General features: G+C 37.9%; 1 protein-coding gene across 2 annotated transcripts in view; it reads right to left on the minus strand.

The window, feature by feature from the left end:
* Positions 1–12569, minus strand: part of Sox15 (Sox box protein 15) — a 40226-nt gene that overhangs the window by 3887 nt on the left and 23770 nt on the right. For both annotated transcript variants that reach the window (XM_043421376.1, XM_043421375.1), the window contains exons 5-6: positions 1213–1435; positions 484–680 (exon numbers count right to left, since the gene is read on the minus strand). In XM_043421376.1, coding sequence (XP_043277311.1) covers positions 484–680; positions 1213–1435 — 420 coding nt within the window. The remainder of the gene's footprint in view (positions 1–483; positions 681–1212; positions 1436–12569) is intronic.

A 12569-nucleotide genomic window follows, 5' to 3' on the forward strand; every position in this document is an offset into this window, starting at 1 on the left:
TTTCAACGGTAAGGTTCGAAAAATAAAATACGTATGTGTTGTTGAATATCCACGAAATACAACGATCGATTTTTTTTGCAAAATCAACTATACTACTACGATACAACTGATGAAAAAATTCAATAACTTTTCATGTGTGTACGACTTTCATGCGATGAGTGTCAGAGAAAAGTCGATATTCAAGAATTAATTCGCTGCGAAAAAAAAAAAATCAAGAAAAATTTGTCTGCAAAAAATATCATCGCGTAATGTTGAATAGCGAATTAAACCACTTCAACATGTTATGAGACATCAGAATAAAAATTTAGGGCTACGATTCTCAGTTGTTTCGTGTCTTTCGAGGTCGTCAAACAATCTTTCGATTCGAATAAATAAGTTGAGTGATTGTAGAATAAAATAATGAGAAGACTCGATTTTTCATTTTCAAGGACGCAAGTCTTTTGAATCAGAAACGATGATAATTTGATAAAACGAATAAATTACCTTCAGGCTCGGGACTGGCAACAGGTGATATATCAGGCGTGTGGATAATCGGCGTGTAGGGACTACCGTAAATCGAATTATTCTCCGATTTGTAATCCTGGATGGTTTGCTGCTGTTGCTGATGATAAATCGAGGAAATGGGCGAGTGTCCGCCCCACGGTATCTGCGGTATTCCTTGATAACTATCCATCTTCGGTCTGTTAGATGCAACGAGGATAGAATAATAATTTATCGATCCCATACGCATTTTTGGGCACGTCCAGTGTCCGTGATATTTGAATAACGTTTATAAATTTTCATTGTTCATCGCGATATTCGTGTCAATGAAATGGTAAACATTTCAGCAGAATCGCATTTAAATTCATTCCGAAAATATCAAGGTCACAGGATAACCCAAAAAAGTTATTTCGGGTTATTTTCTCCGTGCCCGTTTCATTCTCGGTGCAGATATTGCGATTTTTTTTCATTCGTTGTCAGTTAAAATCGCTGGATAATCCTAAAGAAATTTATTCTCGTATTTAAATGATGTTTGAAAAATAAACGATTGTACGAAAACTTTGAAAATTGATATTTCAATATGAATTTTATTTTTTATATTTCAATTATAATGAATAAAAGCAAACCATGAAAGTCTCTTAACAAAAGTCTTTTTTTCTTGCTATTATGCTAGAATTTTTCTCAAATCCGTTTCTTCGAGGATTAATCGAATAAAAATGAGGCAAATCTTACATCGAATGATGAATCGGCGTTCCACCAGGATTCGTACGATTCCCAGTTGTGTTGGTAGCCGAGGGTGGAGATGACGGAGCTCCGGGTGCCCTTTTCGCGTGTTTTCTACGCCGGGGACGGTACTTGTAGTTCGGATGTTCCTGCATATGAATGACCCTGAGTCTTTCGGCTTCCTCGACGTACGGTCTTCGGTCCTGGGGGGTGAGACCTCGCCATTTTTTTCCTGCAATAGCAGCCGCAGGGATTGAGTACAGAACAACATTAAATATAAATGTTTATTATTAAAGTTGATTATAATTCACACTACATTTGTAGACGGATTTTGACGAATAAATTCTCACCCTCGTTCCAGCAACTGCTGAGTAAGCGTGAAATACAAAATCATCTTCTCATAAATCATTTTAAATCGTAACGATAATTCATCGAATTATTCATTCGACGGAAGCTCAAAAAAAATGCGGGACTTCGACTTGACATTTTCTGGCGAGCTTTACTTGCGTATCACAGCTGGAAAAAAATCATTTTATCGAAACGTCGTCGATCTTCAGTTATAACAACAACACACTAAAAACGTGATCGCGGTCCTTTTTCTCGTAAATGGATTGAAAATGTCGAAAAATGGATTTACAAAGTTCAACGTTTTCACAGGGTTTCTGGGGGATCGATAAAATCGTTACGAACTCGTCGATCCAACAAAAAATTTCGTAGACCCAACCTCGGTGTAAAGAATTTCGAAATATTTCCACTAATCGAAGCCTCGTCGAACTTGAATTCATTTTAAATGATTAAACCCCTCATTAAAAGTGTTGCAGAGTACCGATTTGAATATCTGCATCGTCACTCGAGTGTAACGGGGAATATTGCACAGCGAGATGAAAGGTTTGATAGGCAGAGGCGAGATGTACCAGTGCATGATCGAAAAAAATATTATGAAAAAATGCACGAGCTCGATATAAATACGAATACAGACGCACGTTGAACGCACGCTAGGGCAACGCTCAGCACATCGAAGGATCACTGCAGCAATGTTCCTCATTTGTATATATCTATACAATTTGCTATATACATTTACAACTTGTACATAATGTATCTGAAGCATGTAAAATATATACACACACAGGAACATAGAGGCGCATGGGGGCGTAGATATGGGTGCGCCCGTGCCTTCAGCCAGCCACGGGCACGAACCATTATTTCATATTTCATTTTGTATATATATTTCAGCTCGGCCAGAGATACCGGCCCAAAGGGTTCGCGCGAGAAAAAATCTAATCTCATTTTTGTTTGATGCGTACGCGTCAATGCGAACTTTTAATGCGTCACTTTTCTCTCAGAGTGCATTGGCAAATAAATTCGATCGTTGAACCCAATACGATTTTGGTGCACAAGAAATGGCGAGTTGAAATATGTTTTTTTAAAACTAGATCGTTGAAATTTATCGTTATAGTGTGGTGAATAAATTGCCAGAGTTAAAAACGATTTTATTTGGATCCAATTCATTTGCTACGGAACTGCTACGTTTTTTTCTGTCATTAGATCCTCGTAAAGCCGTTTCCATTCGGGTCTCGTTGCAATGCTCTTATTTATATCTCCATGAATCTCATTATCCCTGCTGGTGGAAAAGTGTTATCAGAAAAATTAGATTGAATTATATTTTTTATCACTTTGTTTACAGGAGATGTACAAGAGAGTGAGTAAAAAATATAAAAAAGCATGGAAGCTCATCGAAAAATTCGCGTACGGGAATCTACTCAAGGTGTTCCTTTCACGAACTCGAATATTCGACAATAAATAGCTGATTTTAAATTACAGTAGAGCAAAAGTGCATGCGAATAGGTTGGCGAAATTTCAGGTCAGGATTTCGAACATTTAATAAAGATAATGAAAACTTCAAAAGTCGTGTAATTCATACGGGAGTTTATGGAGATTCAGTCATTGCTACATTTCAATTCCACAATTCATATACTAAATATTTCTAAATTCTTGATACAAACTGTCTTGGGGATAGAAAAAAAAGGTAAGCAGTCCATAGCGACGATAAAAATGAAGGGCTTAAAAGGAATGCTTAAAAAAGATATTAACGATAGAAGTTGGAAAAGTCCAAATTTCGAGTGCCCCAATTTGCGCCACCAAAAAATACGCTCATGCGAAAGAAATAGCTTAAAAACAATCAACGTATAAGAATCTGCGAATACCACGTTTAATGAATAAGATAACGATCGTTTATGAATAAACAGAAAAATTGAAATGCTTCATTTTCATCTGTGTCTGCCGACGGAAAAAGCTTCATGATTCCGAGCAAATTCTTTAATCCAATGTTAGAACATCGTACTACAATATTTTGAAAAACTAAACCAGCATAAATCTAAACGCAAAAAAATGAGAAAAAAGGTGAATGATACAGCGAGAACGGAGAATTTCGTTTGTTTCGTTTTCGTATTCCTGATGAAGTTGTAATTTTTCATTACACGGAGACTCGTATCAGATCCGAAGTGTATATAATATAATGAATATCAAATGTCCGAAGGAATCAAAGGCCCAAGGAGGAAAAGTATCGGGGTCTTTGTCAGTTAGCTTGAAATTCGATTTAATATTCTCACGTCTGGGAAGGCAAACGGTGAACTCTCTACATCGCACTGATTCATCGTCACACCCGCGCACTCCGTCCCACTGCGATGTCCTCGTTAGGTATTCTAATGCTTCACGGAGGAGCGATTGTGAGTCTTTCTCACTCGCGCTTGAACCCTTCGAGATCTACACGCGCATATATATACATATATATGTATATTAGGATACATGAATACGAGAAGCGAATCACGAGACCCTGGAGGACCCCGTTACGAGAGACCAAACGATTTTCGTGCTTTTTGGAGCATAAAGAGCGCATAGGTCGTCAACCAAGACCGGAGATTGGATCGTACGTGTCTCATTAGAAACTTTTTTCAAAAACATTTTTTTCCCATCTTTGCTGACATTCGAAACTATGTAATTATGTTCGAATGAAGTGTGATTGAGAAATTTAGTTTTAGAATCAGCAGCGGGGGCAGACTGAACAAAATTCTTGCTCATTTTAATCCTATTTTATTCGATCTTATCTTTCGAAGTAATTAACACCACAGAATCAACGTGGGAGAAAGAATCTCGTAATCGAGTATTTCACGCACGCTTTTCGGAGCATTTAATTTTTCGGTTACAAATTTTTCTAATACTTCCATCAAGATTGTCTCGCAATTGGCTGAATCAAGGTTTTCCCCCTGCTTTCCCTCGCGGGTGTTGGTCGAAAAGGAAAATTTGTATCATGTCAAAATCTGTATCATGTAAAGGGAACGAAATTCCTGGTTTCAGGAATGGGATCAGTGAAAATTGAGGAGGGATAATTAGAAGTCGAAGTGCGAAGTCTTTTGGTAAAAAGTGAATAACAATATCACAGATTTTATTAATCGTTTGGAGTACAAGATGATTAGAAAATTCAAAATGACGTAAAGTCTGCGAAGCACACCGGTTTGAAGTGATCCTAGAAGTAATGAAACCACAAAAGCTCCGCACTTTTCATGTTTTATTTTGAGATGAAATTATGAAATTTTTTCTTTATTTATAATTTTGAATTGTAGGATTTGCATACGAATTTGAAATAATTTGGTATATTTGTTTTGAAGTACCCCTGAGCATAGATTTTTATATTCTTGACGAATCGAAGATGGAATCGATTCGCCAAGAATCAGGAATCGTTCGATTCAACAGTGTCTCAAAGACCTGTTTCTAGCGATGCTGCGTCAACAAATTTTATAAAAATTCAGTCCATTGGGTGAAATCGAATTTGAATGAATTTGAACGGTGGGACAATAAATGATAAAAACAGTCAACAATTATCGTCTGGATTCGTGAGAATTGAATTTTTCGACGATTCACATTGTGTCTGAAGATCGAATGATCGAACGAACTCGTTCGAATCGTGCACAGTTTAGTCGTGTTTTTTTCTCAAAATGCCAGGTGCTATTGGCGACCAGGTTGCAAATATAACTGTAGAGGTTTATAACGTCAGAGTTCAAGTTAGGCACGCGAGAGTTCTCGTCGCATTTTCCTCCCTGAATATATCGCGTTCTCCCTCGCTCTTTCTCTCTCTCGTGTCAGAAGGTCGCAGTCGACGTCGCCGTCGTCGTCGGTGCTGTCGTTGTAGGCGACTCTTTCGGATGGCGTCACTTGTCTGTGCTATTGGGAGTCTGACATTTTCCAGAAATCTATACGAGACCTTTTTCTATCGCCCAATAAAAATCAAATACATCCCATTATACGCGATCGATCTTTCATCGAGATTAGCACAAGTTTAGTCGAGCATTAATAGCTGACAGAGGCTAATTTTTCCCGACGAAAATCCCGCGTATATGTCCGATTTACAAGCGTTTCGCCAAAGCTCGCAATCGATCATAATTTTCGATGTTCATCGACTCGATAAAAACGCCACGACTCGTGATTTTCGATTGTAATAACGCCGAAAAATTAAAGCGAATTACTCGAATGGGAGATCGTTCAACAGAGTAGAAAATATTTCTTATTGAAAAATCAATTTTTGTGCAAACCACGGAAACGTTTTTTAGAATCTTTGATGAACATTAAAAATACCGAAATTACGATCGTACAATGAGAAACGAAAGTTTCGACGCAGTGTTTTCTGCACGCGTGCAATTAGACGTACGAAAATACCGATATAGTATGAATAGGCGTTCGATAATCGATTACTGAATGTCGAATAATTGATAGCTTCACAGCCGCCCCTTTCACTTTCACATATCATTCCTTTCTTTCCCTTTATCTTCTCCTCCCCTTCTCTTCGCCTTTTTCTTCTCATTCGAATCGCAACGAATGCTCAACAACAAATATTTTCCAACGATTCTCTCAGAGTACATCGAATCCAACAACGTGACATTTCGAAGATTGGCGAGTTCACGAGGTTTTCTGAATTCCAGCAACGGGGGTGTGCGAGCGCACACGGCCTTTACACGAGCAGAGAATTCAGTCGAATAAGATTAATGGATTTAGAATCAAAGTGGAAAAAAAAAATGCCAGAACACGTAATTCGGTGCGAAGAATATTGATAGCCTCGACCAATTTGATCTCTCATCTGAATTCTCGTTCACGATGAAAGCAAATACAACCGCAGCCAATAGGAGTCTGAAGAGAATTTATGGTTCTATCATTTGAAAAGACTTAAATTCAAGTTAATTGTATATTAAGAGTAAAACCAGAACTTACAATAAATAGTTGTTTATTTCGAATAAATCATGGATTCGTGACAACGAGTACGTTAGAATTACACATCCAACGAGGTCTCACAAAATCGAAAAATAAACTCCAACTAGATATTTGTGAGATGACTAACATGAGCAAATGTGGTTTGATCTTTAAATCAGACACGATTACCTTAAATGAGATCAAATTTAATAAGTGGAATTCTTTCACCGTGAAATGTCCATTTACAGTCAAATCAACGATAAATAAATTGATCTTAAAACCACCGGTTGAATAGCTTGATGTCGTGATCTTATTTCGTCATGTGATTTCTTGACAGAATAATCGTTGTGAGCAACCGAACAAAAGCCTCCAAAGCCATTATTCACTTATTTCCAGTTTCTTATGTTTCAGTAAATCATCAATTATAAACCGTGGATGATAGATCACGGTGGACGTTTAAACGTTTTGAGGAAAGAGTAAGGAGGACCATAAAAAGCAATGAATTTGTGACGAAAATAATAATAGCTAAAATGAGAAGGACGATATGAAAGAAAATGGCTAAAAAATGCAATCGAATAATGGAGAGAAAAAAACTGATGAAACTATTTGGATTCCGTTGGGTGACAGTTAGAATGTGTACATAATAGTTTTAATCTTCCATACGCACATTCGTACGGCGAGATCGAGTCAGTAATGGACACGAGGGAAGATGAGAGGCAGAAAAGGAGGAAAGGGACGAAGCAAAAAGAAGGATGAGGAAGAAGATGCTGCAGTGTCATATATATAGACGTATAAAACTGTACTGCACACCCCGCCCAACCCGGGTCGCCCACTGTCACCATTAATAATACGTCTCCCGTCCCGTGATGTATCTCATCTCCGCCGCACGTTGCTCGTCCGCGCGTGCAGCCTCTCACTTCTATTTCTTCCTTTTTTCTCTCCCCCTCTCTCTTTATTTTCTTTCCTCTTACCTTTTACCTCTCCTTCTTTTATTCTTGTACCTTTTCACGATTCCTTCCTCGGACTTTTGGCTTCCAGCTCGTCGTTAAACGTCTCCAGAGATATAATAATATGTGTATATTTATGTATCGATCCTTCCGGTCATGTATATCTGGACCTTCATCTCCGGCTGGATTTGATTGAGAAAATAACTTCAGTCACGATAAACCAATAATTGAACGATGTCCGATCTTATTGTAAGGTTACTCGGCTCTTTTTTTTAGCCAGCACTGTGTTTGGAGCCGGCGTTTCGCTTCGCCCACTAATTTTATTGAAGTGCTAATTCGGGCAGTACCGCGTATTCGATATCGAAAGACACTTTACACCGTTGTTTGCGTTGTCTCCTCGAAAAAACCTTCGCTCACTTCCCCTGCCTCGATTTACCGTTCAGTTACAATCATTCCAAATTTTCAAACGTTTCAGTTTGAAGAATCACGTTGAGAGGGGCCACGCTCGAAAGCAGGCTTTCTGTTTTGGGAAATGGTCGGAAAAAATGTGCTTCACGTGCCAATGCGGGTCGAGTGCCATTTATTTTCTTAGTTGCTAATTAACTTGCGACTATAATCAGAGACTTTAATTCAAATTCATTCATCCCAATCTCGATTAAATATTTTTGGCATTCGTTGTCGGTGGATATGTTTAGAGCATACAAGTTGATATGATTTGGCTCTCAGATTTTTCTTTTTTTGCCTCAACTTGCTCATTTATGTTTTAATTGCCTATTTTTCAACAGCATGGTGCACCTAGCTCATTATTCCCTTTCGCATCTTCTTTTATTTTATATTTTTTTCGCATTTCTCTGTTATTAGTCTTATTCTTATTCCTACTCTCTAATTCATTTTTCTTCTCAATCTAGCGAAACTCAACGTACGGTTAGGCTCAAGAGAAAAACATGTCAAAAAAAACAAAGAAAGACTGAGCCCAAAGGCAAAAACAAAGCCGTACAACTTTAAGTTATAACGACAATTTCCTGTCCCATAAAAGTATAAAAACCTCTGAGGGCATAGTCGCGAAATGTAAATGTAAACAGTATTAATTAAAACAATAAAGTAAAATTTCGAAACGATTATACTTGAGTGTAAGTTTATTATTATTTGTAACTTTGCAAATCAAATTATTTTCTTAACTTCTTTGGCATTACCTTATTTTTAAGTCGTCTCATGTTATTTTATAGTTTTACATCCTTTCAACTTGGATAACTCAGCGTGACACTGGGCTTAAAATTTTATTGTTGTTTCAAACTCCGCATCTCAAAATTTATGGAGTAAATTTCTTTATTTTTCTTTATCATACTTTACTGTAAGTTTTCTTATGTTACCTGCAACTCGACAGAATATTTTCAGTACACCGTCAACTTTTTTGTTACTTAGCTTCAATTTTTGTTTTTGTTATAAAAAATGGTTATGATTTTCTACTACTCTAAGGCCCCATAGCATAAAAAAAATGCTAGGACGTAAAAAAGTTTTCACTCATTCGTTAATTCATTCATTACAATATTCGTGGAAGAAGGTTCAGGATTTTCCTTTACGCTCATGAATCGATGCTGGTTTTTAGTCAAATAATTGGTATTCGAGAAACAAAGACACGTTCGGGATTACAGCACCGGATTCTTGTGCTGGCTGCACGCGATACGGTTTTTGTTCACAGTCCTCACTACGTAAAAGTATCACTCAAGCGTTTGTCTCCTTTTAATTGAATAAATTGAAACCGACGATTTGTTGGGATCGCAAGCAAAATGATAAGAATAGAAATTTCGATCTTTATCATTTTTTCTTCACTCAAGTCACATATTTTTATGCAATCACGAATAGTATTTACCTATGTGTGTCACAAAGCAAGACATCTCCCTCTCAGCATCGTCTGTTTTCTCACAGGCTATTTGTCACTCTTGTTCGACTGCTGGAATTATCGGGAATGATAAATTACCGAGCGAACACAATAATAAAGTAGTGTACGAGAGCGCGAGCCTCGCAAGCACGCGATTTCACGCTATTTACTTCTCGAGAGAGCAAGAGAGCGAGAGAGAGAGAGAATGCAGCGCCGCTGGCCTGAGTCGAGATTCGCAGAGTCAGGTATCGTTGCACAAACACATTTTTTCCGCGTGTTTCGTCAAATGTTCGAAAAAAACTACGGTTTTGCGGACGTTTTTTAAATTGGGGTTAAACTGTATTTTGGGTTCCCAATCGAGAGCAAGAGGCGAAAGAATTTTTTCGGTTTGAGAGCAAAATACATTTAGCAAAGACGAGCACATGGGCGACGAAAAAAATCATTGTGGGAACGAAAAAAGTAGAAATTCGAAGATAACCCTTTCTCGAAACGAGAGCATCCTCCATCCATTTGGCCCCAAACCTTAAACAAGGGAATTACGAAATACACATTGGAGTTATCCGAAATTGAAAATCTAAAAGCACGAAAGGAGTACGACGCTTTTTAATTAAAGATGATAAAAATTCCTGACGACTCGTTCTATGATGAGAGAAGAGCGAGCATACGGTGACGATCGCTTTTCGAAAAACGTTCCTGTTCATCATTGCCGGATGATAGACTTTTTTCGAAGTCTAAAAACACGAGACGGGAAATCGACACTGAAAAGCAGCGATAAGCGTTTATTTCCTGGATGCGCCTTCAATAAATACAAGCTTTGAAGATGTGATATTAAAATTTGTTTTACTCCTTGTAATAGTGTGTATTTGTGAAAATGAAGGTAACGGCATAACCCCTCGAGGGGGCATTGCCGGTGTTAGTGTAATAGAAAATCTAGTGCCGTATAGAATCGGTATGAAAGAGCTCATATCCGAAGGTTTGGCTAAGTACAATAATTTCGTTCGTTTATGTGCACAGAGAGCGTGTGCAATGCCATTTCAATCATACGTTTCACCGCATAATCCATGAGATTTTGTAATTTATAGTGATTATTGGGATCGTTCGTGGTTTTTCTTTTAGGGCATAAAAAGGAGAAAGATGGTGGCTGGAATTTTTTGAGTTTGCATAAGATTGGCGAGTCTCCTCTGCGCTCTCTCTCTCTCTCCGTTTGACTCGCGTATTTTCTGTAACGTCGCGGCGCGTACGTCGTCAGTTTAGGTGGGCCTCTCGCTCTCGACCGGCAAAGAGTGAGGCTCAGGGTGCGGCCAGACTCCGGCCCCGACTCCACCTCATTACCTGGCATTCTATGCAGAGAGCGCTCTCTTATGCCTTATTATTGCTTTGGCTTAGCCAACTCTTGTATATATATTTTTATGTATAAATATATACAGGGATCCACGTGTGCGCATGCGAATCGAGACAGACGGATGGCGCTTCCTTCCCGTTTCTCATTCTCATTTCGCAGGCTGCGTTAGCCACCCTTTTTTTTATCATGGATTACAAGCCTGCCAAATTGTCTTTCATCGATGCCTCGTCGATCTCATCGATCTAAAAATATTGCTTTACGCCTATTTTCCTGAGTTTCATTCAAGATAAGGAAAAGCTTGTCGTTTATTTATTCTGTGACGATTATTGCAGTTGTGGGCGATGCGTATCTTGGATCCGATCATTCAAACATCGATTGAATTCATTTTTTTCTTCACTTTGAGCGAGGAAGATCCCAGAGGTCTGGAAATCAGCAGGGCTTATTGTAGTATGAGATGAGCCGCGAGTTTTGTCGACCTCTGAGATCTGAATCGAAGAATAAAATCCTTCCTGTCGACTGAGGATGTTAAATATATACGATTAGAGATACTGGAATCGTCGATTTTTCGTTCAGTTAGTGTTCCGTAGGAAGCCTTGCAAAATAACACTGTTAAACATATAATAGTGAATATATAAAAAAAAAATAATAATAGAAACTTTTGTTTCAATAACGAGAAAATATATAAGAGTTCAATTCACATCGAGATATCATTTATTGCACGCACGCAACTTGCTATAGTTGAGAAAAAGTTAAAAATTTCTTATTAATATTTGTTTTGAATATGATCAATTCTGCACACATTCACTCTAATGTTATTACAAATTAAACAACAATTTCAACAGAAATTCACACTTACAATATTCAATTCGTTCAATTCTTGTTACATTTGAACTGGGGTTCAAATAAATTGGGTTTTTCATGCCTTTTAAAGACTTTTCCCAAAACCTTGTTGTTCCATTTAATTGAATTTAGAAAAACTAACTTCACGAAACGAAACGAGTATGCCTCGACAACTTGAGCTTGAAGCATTTTGCCCACAACTGCTGTTCACATTTTTCAAATTTATCGGTCATAGTTGAAAAAAAGGTAACAAAAACGAAAGAAAAATAAGTCGAAAGAATGCGACATGCGTCCGAAGCCAAAAGTAAGACCAATTCTGATACCGAAATAAATGAATAAATAATAATATCTTTTTGTATCAGAAATCTGAACGAATGAGCTGATAAATCGTGAGAATCGAAAGCGCTGAAACAGCGATCACCAAAATCCGAGGCATTCGCACAACCTAACTTTCGAAAGTGTAATAATCATTGATAAAATGTGTCTCGTTTGTCCTGCAATATCGCAATAGCGCCACGTGCGTGTGTGATAGATCGCGCCATCGTTTATAGTCCTATCCGCGTGCCAAGACTTCAATACTCACACTCGATACGGGCACAAGATCCTACATATATGTGTGTGTGTGTGTATTTTAACTTATGTATATCAGTACGTATATAAAGCAAGTAATGGTATAATAGAGGCAATATTCGAGCTGAGAGTTCGGAGTTCGATCCCACATCGTAAGGTATACGAGCTAATCAGAGGCACTAAACAACGATACAAGAGACTCTGGCAGTTGTACGAACACCTCTATCTTGTTCCTCGACGTTTCCATATAACGTACACTTATACATTTAATTTTATAAAGAAACATATCTTGATATGAATATACAAGGGGAATTCCAGATTAAATCGTACCAGCTCTGATTATAACTTCATATATTTCGTTGGAATAAGTGTTTTACTGAACATTTTCGAAAGTGAGTATTTAACAGTGATTCGAAACATGATTTTAACGAGGGCTTCCAAGGCATCTTTATGACGACTCGAGTCAGAACTGGGATTGTCAGGCTTCAGTTAAACCGTTGACTCGTTGCTGTGCTTTTGAGTAATTTAGTTAAAAAAGCGTTGCAAATGT

This window comes from Venturia canescens, chromosome 6 (genome assembly GCF_019457755.1).
Source record: "Venturia canescens isolate UGA chromosome 6, ASM1945775v1, whole genome shotgun sequence".
NCBI lineage: Eukaryota > Metazoa > Arthropoda > Insecta > Hymenoptera > Ichneumonidae > Venturia > Venturia canescens.